Below are 12,195 nucleotides of genomic sequence, written 5' to 3'. Positions count from 1 at the left end.
CCCCAAGTTCAGGGCGTCTTTTGCCCCAGTCGCCCCCCGATTTTGGGGTGCTGACCCCCCCTCTTTTCCCACCCCTCAGGAGAGGGTGGCCGAGCTTTCGGGGGTCCCCCCCGAGGACCAAGTGCTGCTCCACGCTGGGACCCCCCTGGACGATGAGGCCGTGCTGGGGCAGAGCCCCCTCCCCGAATTCGCCACCCTGGACCTCTCCACGCGCCTGCTGGGCGGTAATTCCGGGGGGGGGGACGCTAATTAGGGGGGTGTTAATTAGCAAAACAACCCCCCTAACGCCTCGATCTCCTTCCCCCCACCCAGGGAAAGTCCACGGCTCCCTCGCCCGTGCCGGTAAAGTGAGGGGCCAGACCCCCAAGGTGAGCGCTGAGGGGACTCCCCACGGGTCGAGGGAACCCCCATGGGGCTCAGGGACCCTCCCAGGATTTTGGGGACCCCCCCTGACCCCCCATTTTTTGATCAGGTGGCCAAGCAGGAGAAGAAGAAGAAGAAGACGGGGCGTGCCAAGCGGCGCATGCAGTACAACCGGCGCTTCGTCAACGTCGTGCCCACCTTCGGCAAGAAGAAGGGTCCCAACGCCAACTCCTAAACCCCAATAAAGGAATTTGGGCTCAGTTCCCAGCATTTCGGGGCTCTTTGTGGTTTTTTTCAAGTTGTTTATGTAGTGTTCATAGTGGTTTGGGGGCGGATCTGGCTCAGAGGGGGTTAACAGGGCTCCCCGAGCAGCTGACGGGGCGGTTAATTAGAAGGAGGAGCTAAATAAGCGTTAATTTGGATTTTGCTAATGAGAAGATGTTGAGAATGATGCTCCGTGGGGGGAGGCGGAAAGAGCCGAGCGCCGCCGGAAATACCCGAGTGCTGGGGGGCGGGGCCTGAGGGAGCCGAACGAGACCGGAAATACCCGAGTGGTGCCGAGGGACGCGGCGGAGAGAGCCGGGAGCGCCGGATTGGCGGAGGAAGGGGATGAAAAGCGGTCGAGAGAATCAATTGATCGCTCCGAACTCTTCCGAGCGGTGCCGGAAGTTGCCGAACGAAATTGGCCCCGAACCAAAACCTCGAAATTGGAACCGAACCGCCCCCAAACCACCCCCCTCCCCCCTCAGCCTCACCCGCCAGGGGGCGCCCCTCACCCGCCCCTCTCCTCTTTTCCCGCCGTTTCCTCCTCCCTCAGCGCTCGCGTCCCGCCCCCTTCCCGGCATGCCTTGCGCGCTACTTAAGCTTCCGCGTGGGGTCGCGGCGGCCATTTTGTCCTAGCAGCGAGAGGAGCGGGTTAGTTACGGGTCCGTCCGGGCCGTGGCCTGAGGCGGGGTTCGGAGGGCGTTTCAAGGGCGTGCGGCTGCCTCGACAGCCGCATTCCCTCTCCCCGGGCTGAAGGGGTGCCCCCCAGGGCGCCGTTCCCCTCACGATGCAGCCACTGTGTGCGTCCCTGAGGGGTTCCGTGAGGGTTCAGCGCCTTCCCCAGGGGGCTGCTCGGGGATGAGTCTCTCACAGACCTGTGCTGATGGCGCGGTGAAGAATTTTAGAGTTCTCTGAGGGCTCGTCCTGCCCCGGCCTGGCGGTTTGCAGGCCCGTATTTTAATTTTGTGTCTCTAACGCTTATTCTTTATGTTTCCTTTTTAGCATTTTTGCCCGCGAAATGGTGCTTCTGTCTGAGGTGAGCTTGAAGCGGCTTTTTTTGGGTTTTAAAGCCGGATTTTAGGGCGGATTGGGCGGCAGTGCTGCGGGGATGATCGCGCTGAACTCTCTCTTTCTGATGGGTCCGTGGAGAAGTTTCTGGACTTTTTTCTGAGTGGCACTGACCCAAAACGGGGCTCCAGATCCCTAAGGGGGGATTAAAGACCCCCGTGGAGGGATCAGACCCACACTGGGGGGCTCAAACCACGTGTGGAGGTTTAGATCCACACGAGAGCCCCGTCTGGGGCTTTAAACCCCGGTGGGATTTGAACTCGTGAATATAAGTGCCTGCTTTGTCCTTAAGTCGCCTTTTTAACCCTTTCTTTCTTATTTTCCAGGCACGGAATCCTCACTTGTGGGTTCCACGTGGCCCCTGCCCAGGTGAGTCCCCGCTTTATGTCCCTTTTGTTGCCGAAAATCCGGGTTTTTCTCCCCGAATTCCCTCCCCGGGGCTGCCCCTTGGGGTGGGGGCGGATTTTGGAGCCCCCTCCCCGTTTTTGGCTGTTCGGTGACGAGTGACAATGACAAGCATATGGCTGAGGGTCCCTGATGCCGCGTGACCGCTGAGAGCAGCCGGGCGGGAGCCCGCAATTAGCTAATAATTAAGAACTTAATTAAATAGACGCAATTTGTATTTACAGGGTGGAGAAGCGGGAGAGGCCTCGGCCTGGGGTGACGTTTAGAGCTCCACGAAGTGACCAAAAATGACCCAAGTTCAGGTCAGAGCCCCCCAATGACCCCCCAAAAAATCCCCCCGAAGCCCCCCCAGTCCGAAGCGATGACACCCTTGGCTGGAGGACGCGTCCGATGGCAGCTCCGAGTTACCAAAGCCCTGATCGGATTTGGGGAGGGGGCTCCAACCCCCCCCCCCCACGGGGCTCTGGACCCCTCCTGACCCCCTCAATTCCCTCCACAGCCACGGGAGCTGGGGATCCCCGATGGGCCTGGTGAGTTCTGGGGGTCCCGGGGTGGGGTTTGGGGGTTCCTGGTGAGTTCTGGGGGTCCCTGGGGTGGTTTTGGGGCCCCCCATGAGGAAACCCCCACACGTCTGACCCCCCCGCCGGGCCCAGGACCTGCAAAGGTGGAACCCCCTGGAGCCCTCGGGGGGAAAAGAGGACGAGCAGTCCCAGAGGGGACGGTCTGAGGGGGCCCTCCAGGGGACTTTTTGGGGCTTTAGGGGGATTTTGGGGTGTCCGAGGCACACGCTGACCCCTGCTCTTATTCCTTACAGGATTCATTCCAGTTCTGCCCCCCCGAGGGTCCGAAATGGGGTGACCCCCTGAGCCATGGGGGAATTTAGGGGGTCGTGAATCCAACCCAGGGATTTTGGGGGGACATTCGTGTTTTGCAAAGGATTCAAGGTCAGTTCTTGTTTCCCTCTGGGGGTGTAAAAGGGAGAAATTGTTCCCTTGGGGGCAGTTTTGGGGTACTTGGGGGGTGCCTGTGCTGGGATCTGCAGGCCCGTGTGGGGGTGACCCCTCAAGGGATGATTGGGGTGAATTTGGGGGGTTTGGGGTGGGTTTTGTGCCCCCCCAGGGCTGATGACCTCACGAATCTCGTTCGGCTGAAGCTGCTGTAGAGGACGCAAGGACTGACCCAGGGGGGCCCTGCTCCCCTTTGGGGGGTCCCCAAATCCCCCCAAAAATCCCCTTTAACCCCCCTTTGTGTCCCCTCCTTGCAGGTGACTCCAGGCCTGGCACGCACCTGGATGCAGGTATGTAAATGAAGGGGCGTGGCCTCACGGGTGACATCACACGATGATGTCATTCCAATGCAGGGCCCCCCAGTTTTGGTGATGATGTCACTAGCTCACTTTGACCCCCCTGAAAACACCCGAACACCTGAAAAATTGGGGCTGGGGTCCTCAGGGGGGTCCTGGGGAGGAGCAGGGCCGTCCTGACACCCCTCCCCCTCTGCTCCCACAGGTGCTGCAGGTGCTGGGGGGGCTCAGGTGAGTTTGGGGCCATTTTGGGGGGGTTTTTGGGGGGGTTTTTTGGGGTCTCCCCTCGCCGAGGATGAGGCGATACCGCCCCAGACTGAACCCAGTGACTGAGTGGTTCCTGCTGAGGCTCCAGGGGGGCCCCAGGGGTCACAAATGTGATTTGGGGGTAATTTAGATGTGTTTGTGGGGTTTTGAAATGATCCTGGGGGTGCCAAGGCCAATTTTGGGGCTGATTTTGGGGGTCTCTGGGACTTTTTAAGGATGGCCTTGCAAGAGATTTCAAGACTCTCACACTTTGAGGTTTTTTTTTTTCAGCTCACGGATCATCGATGTCTTTATCAATGCAAATAAAGTTATTTTTTTGTTAAAAACTTTGAATTTGTCTTTATTCGGGGAGGGAGGAACCCTGGGTGAGGGGATCGGGGTTGGGGGGGGTCACACCTGAGCCCCTCGATGTCCCTGGGAGGGGAACAAAACTGAGCCCAGGAGTCCCAAATTTCAGAGTTAAAAACCGTTTGTGACTCCAGATTTCAGAACTTTAAACCGTTTGTGGTTCCAGATTTCAGAATTAAAAACCATTTGTGGTTCAAAGTTTCAGAATTAAAAACCTTTTTTTGGGCCGTGTGAAAGATTTTTGCAATTTTCCGGGTCCCCCCCAATTCCCCCAAAACCGGCAGCATCGCGACGGGGGTGGGGCCGTTGGCATGCAAATGAAGATTTGTGATTATGCAAATCAGGCGCTGCCCGGTCAACTACTCAATAGGCGTGGTTATGCTAATTAGGGTGCCGTTAAGGGGCGTGGCGTATGCAAATCACCGTGCTCGCTCGTCCAATCATCGCGAGGGAAAGGCTGAGGGGGCGGAGGCTTGGGGCGGCGTTAAAATGCCGGACAAGGGGCGGGGTTATGTAGATCAGAAGGCGGGGATATGCAAATCAGACACCCCCCACTCCGCCCGAGGCATGCTGGGAGCGCAGATTTGGGGGGAATTTCGGGGATTTCGGGGTCGGTGCGTGCGGGGCGCGGCAGCAAAGGGCAGCAGCGGGTGGGGAACAGCTGCAGGCCGCGCTGGGAGCGGCCGGGGCGGCGGCGCGGCGGTGACCGTGACACGGGGAGACACCGCCGCGGCCGGGAGCGCTCCGCGGCGGGAGCGCCGCCATCGCTTCTCGGCCTTTTGGCTAAGATCAAGTGTAGTATCTGTTCTTATCAGTTTAATATCTGATACGTCCTCGATGAGAGGACTTCATATTAAACGGATTTTTGGGCTCGGGAGTTGGACCCGGAGCTTGCTCCCTCCGCTCCGCGCATCGTCCCGGTATTGCAGTGCCTCCGGGAACGGTGCACCCCGCACGGGGACCTTCCAGCGGTCAAAAACAGATCCCAAAAACCTCACAACTTTTACAAATGCAGAGAGACTTTCTTTCTCTCTCGATATCAGAGCGAGTTTTGGTGTCGGTTCTCGCTCCCAAGCGCTCGCACTCCGTGCTGCGCTCGCTGTCCCGCTATTGCAGCGCCTCCGGGAACGGAGCCACCCGCACCGGGGACCTAAAAGGGTGGAAAATAGATCCGAAAAACCTGAAAACTTTTAGAGATGCAGGAAAATAGTGCTTCTATCGCCTCAGCAGCTGCGATTTTGGGATTCGCTCTCGTTCTGAGGAGCTCGCACTCCGTGCTGCGCTCGCTGTCCCGCTATTGCGGCGCCCCCGGGAACGGAGCCACCCGCGCCGGGGGAACTTTGAACAGCGAAAAACAGAACCGGAAAACACTTAAAATCATCCCTGCAGTCGTGATTCTCCCGCGATATCGGCCGTGCTCCTGGTAGCAGCTGCTCTTTGGAACTCCCCGCACTCTGCTGCGCTCGGGGCCGGGAATCGCGGCGCCTCCGGGCACGGAGCCGCCCCAGTAACGGGACCTGCAGCGGTGAAACAGCGCAGCTCTTTCGGGAGAACACAAAATGGATCAAGGACGCTCGGTTTTAAATCGGGAGCGGGAGCAGAGAACCCGCCGAGGCCGTGTGCCCCCGAAGGAAACCCGCGCCCCCGCGGGCTCCTCGCAGATCCATCGGAGACGTTCCCGCTCCCTCGCTCGCGGTCCCGCTTTAGGATTGAAAAGGTTCGATCTTTTCACCGCGTCGGGCAGAATTCAGGCAGCAAAGCGGAAATCGGCCCGCGGCTGGGAGCAGACGAAGGAGCCCCCGTTCTTCCCGGCCCTGGGAGGGGGTGAGGGAAGGACGGGGGGACGGCGGTTTTGTCACAGGGAGCCGTGTCGCGACAAGAAGGCGACATTTATCAATCAGCGATGTTGATTAATTAGTGCCGAGCAGCACTGGGAGGGGCCCCGAGCGGGCGCTGCGTCACCGGGGGGATGCGCGGAGCGGGACGGAGAAGGGCCTGCAGTTACACCGGGGGGAAAGTGCCGCCGATGTCGCCCCGGCGTTGCGAACTCCGCTCGTTTTTTATTTTCCCAGATCTGTTTTTGATCATTTTAGGTCCCCGTCAGGGGTGCGTCGTTCCCGGAGGAGCTGCAGTGCCGGGACAGCGAGCGCAGCACGGAGTGCCAGAATGCCGAAAGGACAACGAATATCAGAAGCACGGCTGGTACCGCCACAGGGTGAAAATTTCACAGGATTTTAAAGCGTTCTCCAACTACTTTTCACCAGTAAAGTTCCCCCGGCGCGGGTGGCTCCGTTCCCGGGGGCGCCGCAATAGCGGGACAGCGAGCGCAGCACGGAGTGCGAGCTCCTCAGAACGAGAGCGAATCCCAAAATCGCAGCTGCTGAGGCGATAGAAGCACTATTTTCCTGCATCTCTAAAAGTTTTCAGGTTTTTCGGATCTATTTTTCACCCTTTTAGGTGCCCGGTGCGGGTGGCTCCGTTCCCGGAGGCGCTGCAATAGCGGGACAGCGAGCGCAGCACGGAGTGCGAGCGCTTGGGAGCGAGAGCCAACACCAAAACTCGCTCTGATATCGAGAGAGAAAGCAAGTCTCTCTGCATTTGTAAAAGTTCTGAGGTTTTTGGGATCTGTTTTTGACCGCTGGAAGGTCCCCGTGCGGGGTGCACCGTTCCCGGAGGCACTGCAATACCGGGACGATGCGCGGAGCGGAGGGAGCAAGCTCCGGGTCCAACTCCCGAGCCCAAAAATCCGTTTAATATGAAGTCCTCTCATCGAGGACGTATCAGATATTAAACTGATAAGAACAGATACTACACTTGATCTTAGCCAAAAGGCCGAGAAGCGATGGCGGCGCTCCCGCCGCGGAGCGCTCCCGGCCGCGGCGGTGTCTCCCCGTGTCACGGTCACCGCCGCGCCGCCGCCCCGGCCGCTCCCAGCGCGGCCTGCAGCTGTTCCCCGCCCGCTGCTGCCCTTTGCTGCCGCGCCCCGCACGCACCGACCCCGAAATCCCCGAAATTCCCCATAAAACATTCCCCCAGCATGCCTTTCGCCCCCCCCAGCAGCCCCTCATTTGCATATCCCCGCCTCTCCGCCCGGCGGCGCGGGAAGTTTTAAGCGGGCGAGCGGCGCTGCGGGAGATTGGGGGCAGAACTCGCGATTTTGGGGCTCCTGGCTGCTCCTGGTGCGGCCGGAGAGGACGAGGAGGGGGCGGGGGTCGCTCTCGGGGGGTGTCAGCTCTGCACACCTGGCCGGGGAGGGGAGGAGGGTCCTGGGTGGGCTCTGAAGGGACGGTGGTGGGAGCTGGGGGGCACCTGGGGACACCTGGGGACACCTGGGGGCACCTGGGGACACCTGGGGGCACCTGGGGGTACCTGGGGGACATCTGGAGGAACATCTGGGGGCACCTGGGGTAAGGTATTGATATAGATATAGATATAACTATAGATATAACTATAGATATAGATATAGATATAGATATAGATATAGATATAGATATAGATATAGATATAGATATAGATACAGATATATGTTAGATATAGATATAGATCAGATATAGGTATAGGTATAGGTATAGGTATAGGTATAGGTACATATCTATATTAGATATAGATATATAAATAGATATAGATTAGATATAGAAATAGATTAGATATCGATATATATAGATATAGATATATAGACGTAACAATAGATATATATACAGATGAATATAAAACAACGCTTTACAAACTTCATACGTTCATCAAAATGTTTATTCCAAACACTATATGCCATATAGCGAATCTCCACGTACTACGCTTTACAATGTATTTTCTATTTCATATATATATAATTTTTTTTCCCCCCCCTCTTCTAGCTCGAGCAGGAAAACCGCGTTATTCTACAGCGGAATCGCGGGAAATCGGCGTTGCCCGGGCGGTGACGTCACGCGGCCGGCGGGGGCGGGGGCGTGGCGCCAACCCCGCGCGCGCGCCCGCTGTAGGCGTGGCCCCAACCCGGAAGCGGCGCGGACCGGAAGCGGCGCGGGCGGTGCCCCGGAAGCGGCGGGCGCTGACCCGGAAGCGGCGCGGGGCGGGCAGGGCGGCGATGGCGGCGGAGGAGCCTCAGCAGCCGCAGCCGGAGCCGCTGGGCGGCAGCGACGCCGACGGTACCGATGGCCGCCCCTGGCGCGTCCCCGTGCCGCCATCCTCCCCCCCCCACCTCAGCGCGGACCGCTCCGGTTCTCCGCCGCGCCGCGGCCTCGCTCCTCCCGGGAGGGCCTCGAGCGCCCCGGGCCGCCCCCGGTTTACCGAGCGCAGCGCCCCAAAGCCGCCGCGCTCCCCCCGCCTTTCCCCCCCTGAGGCCGCCCCGAGCCCCCAGCCCCTCCCGGTGACCCCCCCGGTGACCCCCCCGGTGACCCCCGGTGTCCCCCCAGGTGTGAACTGCCTGGCCTACGACGAGGCGATCATGGCGCAGCAGGACCGCATCCAGCAGGAGGTGGGGAAAGCCGCGACCCCCGCCCCAAATCCCGGCCCGGAGCCCCCCCGGGGGTCACCGAGAGCTGCCCCCCAGCCCCGTGACCCCCGCCCCGGTTTGGGCCCCCCCAGATCGCGGTGCAGAACCCGCTGGTGTCCGAGCGCCTGGAGCTGAGCGAGCTCTACAAGGAGTACGCGGAGGATGACCACGTGTACCAGGAGAAGATCAAGGTGGGACTGGGAGGGACTGGGGGGCACTGGGAGGGACTGGGGGGGCACTGGGATGGACTGGGAGGGACTGGGGGGCACTGGGAGCGACTGGGGGGGCACTGGGGGGTACTGGGGGACACTGGGGGGACACTGGGATGGACTGGGACATACTGGGAGCAGCACCGGGGTGGGACTGGGAGCTGCTCTGGGACGCTGGGACGGGGCTGGACAAAGCCCAGGGATACTGGGAGGTACTGGGGGCAGCACCAGTGTGGGACTGGGAGGTACTGGGACACCGGGCTGGGGTTGGCTGCAGCTGGGCTGTCCCCAAGTGTCCCCAAGTGTCCCCAAGCTGTCCCCAAGTGTCCCCAAGCTGTCCCCAAGTGTCCCCAGGCTGTCCCCAAGTGTCCCCAAGTGTCCCCAGGCTGTCCCCAAGTGTCCCCCAGTGTCCCCAAGTGTCCCCAAGTGTCCCCAGGCTGTCCCCAAGTGTCCCCCAGTGTCCCCAAGTGTCCCCAAGTGTCCCCAAGCTGTCCCCAAGTGTCCCCAGCTGTCCCCAAGTGTCCCCCAGTGTCCCCAAGTGTCCCCAAGTGTCCCCTGTGTGTCCCCAAGTGTCCCCAGCTGTCCCCAAGTGTCCCCAAGTGTCCCCAAGCTGTCCCCAAGCTGTCCCCAGGCTGTCCCCAAGTGTATCCAAGTGTCCCCCAGTGTCCCCAGGCTGTCCCCAAGTGTATCCAAGTGTCCCCAAGTGTCCCCAAGTGTCCCCAAGCTGTCCCCAAGTGTCCCCAAGTGTCCCCGTGTCCCCCCAGGACCTGCTGCAGAAATATTCCTACATCCGCAAGACGCGGCCGGACGGGAATTGCTTCTACCGCGCCTTCGGCTTCGCGCACCTGGAGGCGCTGCTGGAGGACGGGCAGGAGCTGCAGCGGTGAGGGGCCCCGAAAACGCCCCGGGGAGACCCAAAAACTCACGGGGGAGCCCCAAAACTCACGGGGGAGCCCCAAAAACTCACGGGGGAGCCCCAAAAACTCACTGGGGAGCCCCAAAAACTCACGGGGGAGCCCCAAAAACTCACTGGGGAGCCCCAAAAACTCACGGGGGAGCCCCAAAAACACCCCGGGGAGCTCCAAAACTCACGGGGGAGCCTCAAAAACTCACTGGGGAGCTAAAAAAACACCCTGGGGAGCCCCAAAAACGCCCTGGGGAGCCCCAAAAACTCACTAGGGAGCTAAAAAAACACCCCGGGGAGCTCCAAAAACACCCTGGGGAGCCCCAAAAACTCACTGGGGAGCCCCAAAAACTCACTGGGGAGCCCCAAAACTCACGGGGGAGCCCCAAAAACTCACTGGGGAGCCCCAAAAACTCACTGGGGAGCCCCAAAACTCACGGGGGAGCCCCAAAAACTCACTGGGGAGCCCCAAAAACTCACTGGGGAGCCCCAAAACTCACGGGGGAGCCCCAAAAACTCACTGGGGAGCCCCAAAAACTCACTGGGGAGCCCCAAAACTCACGGGGGAGCTCCAAAAACTCACTGGGGAGCTCCAAAAACTCCCCGGCGAGCCCCAAAAACTCACGGGGGAGCCCCAAAAACACCCCGGGGGGAGCCCCAAAAACGCCCCGGGGAGCCCCAAAAACTCACGGGGGAGCCCCAAAAACACCCCGGGGAGCTCCAAAAACACCCTGGGGAGCCCCAAAAACTCACTGGGGAGCCTCAAAAACTCACTAGAGAGCTCCAAAAACACCCTGGGGAGCCCCAAAAACGCCCTGGGGAGCCCCAAAAACTCACTGGGGAGCCCCAAAACTCACGGGGGAGCCTCAAAAACTCACAGGGGAGCCCCAAAAACTCACTGGGGAGCCCCAAAACTCACGGGGGAGCCTCAAAAACTCACTGGGGAGCTCCAAAAACACCCTCAAGAGCCCCCAAAACACCCCCAGGGCTCCCAGAAACACCCTGGGGAACCCCCAAAACCAGCCCTTAGACTCCAAAAGCACCCTCGGGGTGCCCGAAACCGCCCCTGGGACACCCAAAACCGCCCGTAGCCCCCCCCAGACCCCCCAGGAGTCACCCCCAGGCCCCCCCCGGTCGGTGCCCCCCAGGTTCAAGGAGGTGTCGGCGCGGAGCAAGGAGGAGCTGGTGGCGCAGGGCTTCACCGAGTTCACCATCGAGGACTTCCACAACACGGTGGGGGGCTCGGGGGGGCTCGGGGAGGGGATCTGGGGGGGGTCTCTTGGGGCGCTGGGGGGTCTCGGGGCCACGGAGCAGTGGCGAGTTCAGCATCCATGGAATGACACGGGGGGGGGCACAGGTGTGTGAGAGACAGGTGTGGCACAGGTGTGACAGGGGTGTGTGGGTGTGCCCCAGGTGTGACCCAGGTGTGCCCCAGGCGTGCCCCAGGTGTGACCCAGGCGTGTCCCGCAGCTGATGGAGCTGATCGAGCGCGTGGAGCGCTGGGTGTGTGTGACACGGGTGTGACAGGTGTGCCCCAGGTGTGACAGGTGTGCCCCAGGTGTGCCCAGGTGTGACCCAGGCGTGTCCCAGGTGTGACAGGTGTGTCCCAGGTGTGTCACAGGTGTGACCCAGGCGTGTCCCAGGTGTGCCAGGTGTGCCCCAGGTGTGTCCCAGGTGTGCCCCAGGTGTGTCCCAGGTGTGCCCCAGGTGTGCCCCAGGTGTGCCCCAGGCGTGCCCCAGGTGTGCCCCAGGCGTGCCCCAGGTGTGACCCAGGCGTGTCCCGCAGCTGATGGAGCTGATCGAGCGCGTGGAGCGCTGTGTGTGTGACCCAGGTGTGACAGGTGTGTCTCAGGTGTGCCCCAGGTGTGACAGGTGTGCCCCAGGCGTGCCCCAGGTGTGTCCCAGGTGTGACAGGTGTGACAGGCGTGCCCCAGGTGTGACCCAGGCGTGTCCCGCAGCTGATGGAGCTGATCGAGCGCGTGGAGCGCCGCGTGCCGCTGCCGGAGCTGCTGGCGGCCTTTAACGAGCCGGCCACCTCGGATTACCTGGTCGTGTACCTGCGCCTGCTCACCTCGGGCTGCCTCCAGCGCCACCGGCGCTTCTTCGAGCAGTTCCTCGAGGGCGGCCGCAGCATCAAGGAGTTCTGCCAGCAGGTACGGGCACCTGGGGCACCTGGGGGGCACCTGGGGACAGCTGGGGGCAGCTGGGGCACCTGGGGGCACCTGGGGACACCTGGGGACACCTGGGGGACACCTGGGGGACACCTGGGGACAGCTGGGGGCACCTGGGGGCACCTGGGGGGCAGCTGGGGGCACCTGGGGACACCTGGGGGACACCTGGGGACAGCTGGGGGCACCTGGGGGCACCTGGGGGCACCTGGGGGCACCTGGGGACACCTGGGGGACACCTGGGGACAGCTGGGGGCACCTGGGGGCACCTGGGGGGCAGCTGGGGGTACCTGGGGACATGTGGGGGCACCTGGGGGCACGTGAGGACACCTGGGGGGCACCTGGGGACACCTGGGGACAGCTGGGGACACCTGGGGGGCACCTGGGGACAGCTGGGGGGCAGC

General features: G+C 61.4%; 2 protein-coding genes, 1 long non-coding RNA gene and 5 other non-coding genes across 9 annotated transcripts; 7 read left to right on the top strand and 1 right to left on the bottom strand.

Annotated features, from left to right (window-relative positions):
* Nucleotides 1-49: 49 nt before the first annotated feature.
* On the top strand, nt 50-633 carry LOC131378814 (small ribosomal subunit protein eS30; the record flags this gene model as incomplete). The annotated part of the gene is made up of 3 exons (XM_058424436.1): nt 50-224; nt 313-368; nt 473-633. Coding segments are annotated over 3 exons (357 nt in total), but the record flags the coding sequence as incomplete, so codon positions are not given.
* Nucleotides 634-1,261: 628 nt separating this feature from the next.
* Nucleotides 1,262-3,996, top strand: LOC120748120 (uncharacterized). 2 transcript variants are annotated; one of them, XR_005699298.2, is made up of 9 exons: nt 1,262-1,278; nt 1,630-1,663; nt 2,022-2,064; nt 2,325-2,402; nt 2,600-2,630; nt 2,915-3,044; nt 3,365-3,397; nt 3,609-3,634; nt 3,941-3,996. It is a non-coding gene; the product is annotated as an uncharacterized LOC120748120 (long non-coding RNA). The 2 variants fall into 2 exon arrangements; XR_005699299.2 differs by having other exon boundaries at nt 1,266-1,289.
* LOC120748124 (small nucleolar RNA SNORD26) lies at nt 1,728-1,803 on the top strand. Its single transcript, XR_005699302.1, has one exon. It is a non-coding gene; the product is annotated as a small nucleolar RNA SNORD26 (small nucleolar RNA).
* LOC120748126 (small nucleolar RNA SNORD22) lies at nt 2,707-2,832 on the top strand. Its single transcript, XR_005699305.1, has one exon. It is a non-coding gene; the product is annotated as a small nucleolar RNA SNORD22 (small nucleolar RNA).
* Nucleotides 3,689-3,756, top strand: LOC120748125 (small nucleolar RNA SNORD31). Its single transcript, XR_005699303.1, has one exon. It is a non-coding gene; the product is annotated as a small nucleolar RNA SNORD31 (small nucleolar RNA).
* A 785-nt stretch (nt 3,997-4,781) lies between the features above and the next one.
* LOC120748123 (U2 spliceosomal RNA) lies at nt 4,782-4,972 on the top strand. The gene has a single exon (XR_005699301.1). It is a non-coding gene; the product is annotated as a U2 spliceosomal RNA (small nuclear RNA).
* Nucleotides 4,973-6,671: 1,699 nt separating this feature from the next.
* LOC120748122 (U2 spliceosomal RNA) lies at nt 6,672-6,862 on the bottom strand. Its single transcript, XR_005699300.1, has one exon. It is a non-coding gene; the product is annotated as a U2 spliceosomal RNA (small nuclear RNA).
* A 1,208-nt stretch (nt 6,863-8,070) lies between these two features.
* OTUB1 (OTU deubiquitinase, ubiquitin aldehyde binding 1) lies at nt 8,071-11,776 on the top strand (the record flags this gene model as incomplete). The annotated part of the gene is made up of 6 exons (XM_040054197.2): nt 8,071-8,163; nt 8,431-8,492; nt 8,603-8,701; nt 9,484-9,602; nt 10,772-10,856; nt 11,582-11,776. Coding segments are annotated over exons 1-6 (621 nt in total), but the record flags the coding sequence as incomplete, so codon positions are not given.
* Between the last annotated feature and the right edge of the window lie 419 nt (nt 11,777-12,195).

Source organism: Hirundo rustica, unplaced genomic scaffold, assembly GCF_015227805.2.
Source record: "Hirundo rustica isolate bHirRus1 unplaced genomic scaffold, bHirRus1.pri.v3 scaffold_563_arrow_ctg1, whole genome shotgun sequence".
Taxonomy (NCBI): domain Eukaryota; kingdom Metazoa; phylum Chordata; class Aves; order Passeriformes; family Hirundinidae; genus Hirundo; species Hirundo rustica.
This window is presented reverse-complemented; position numbering and strand designations above follow the sequence as displayed.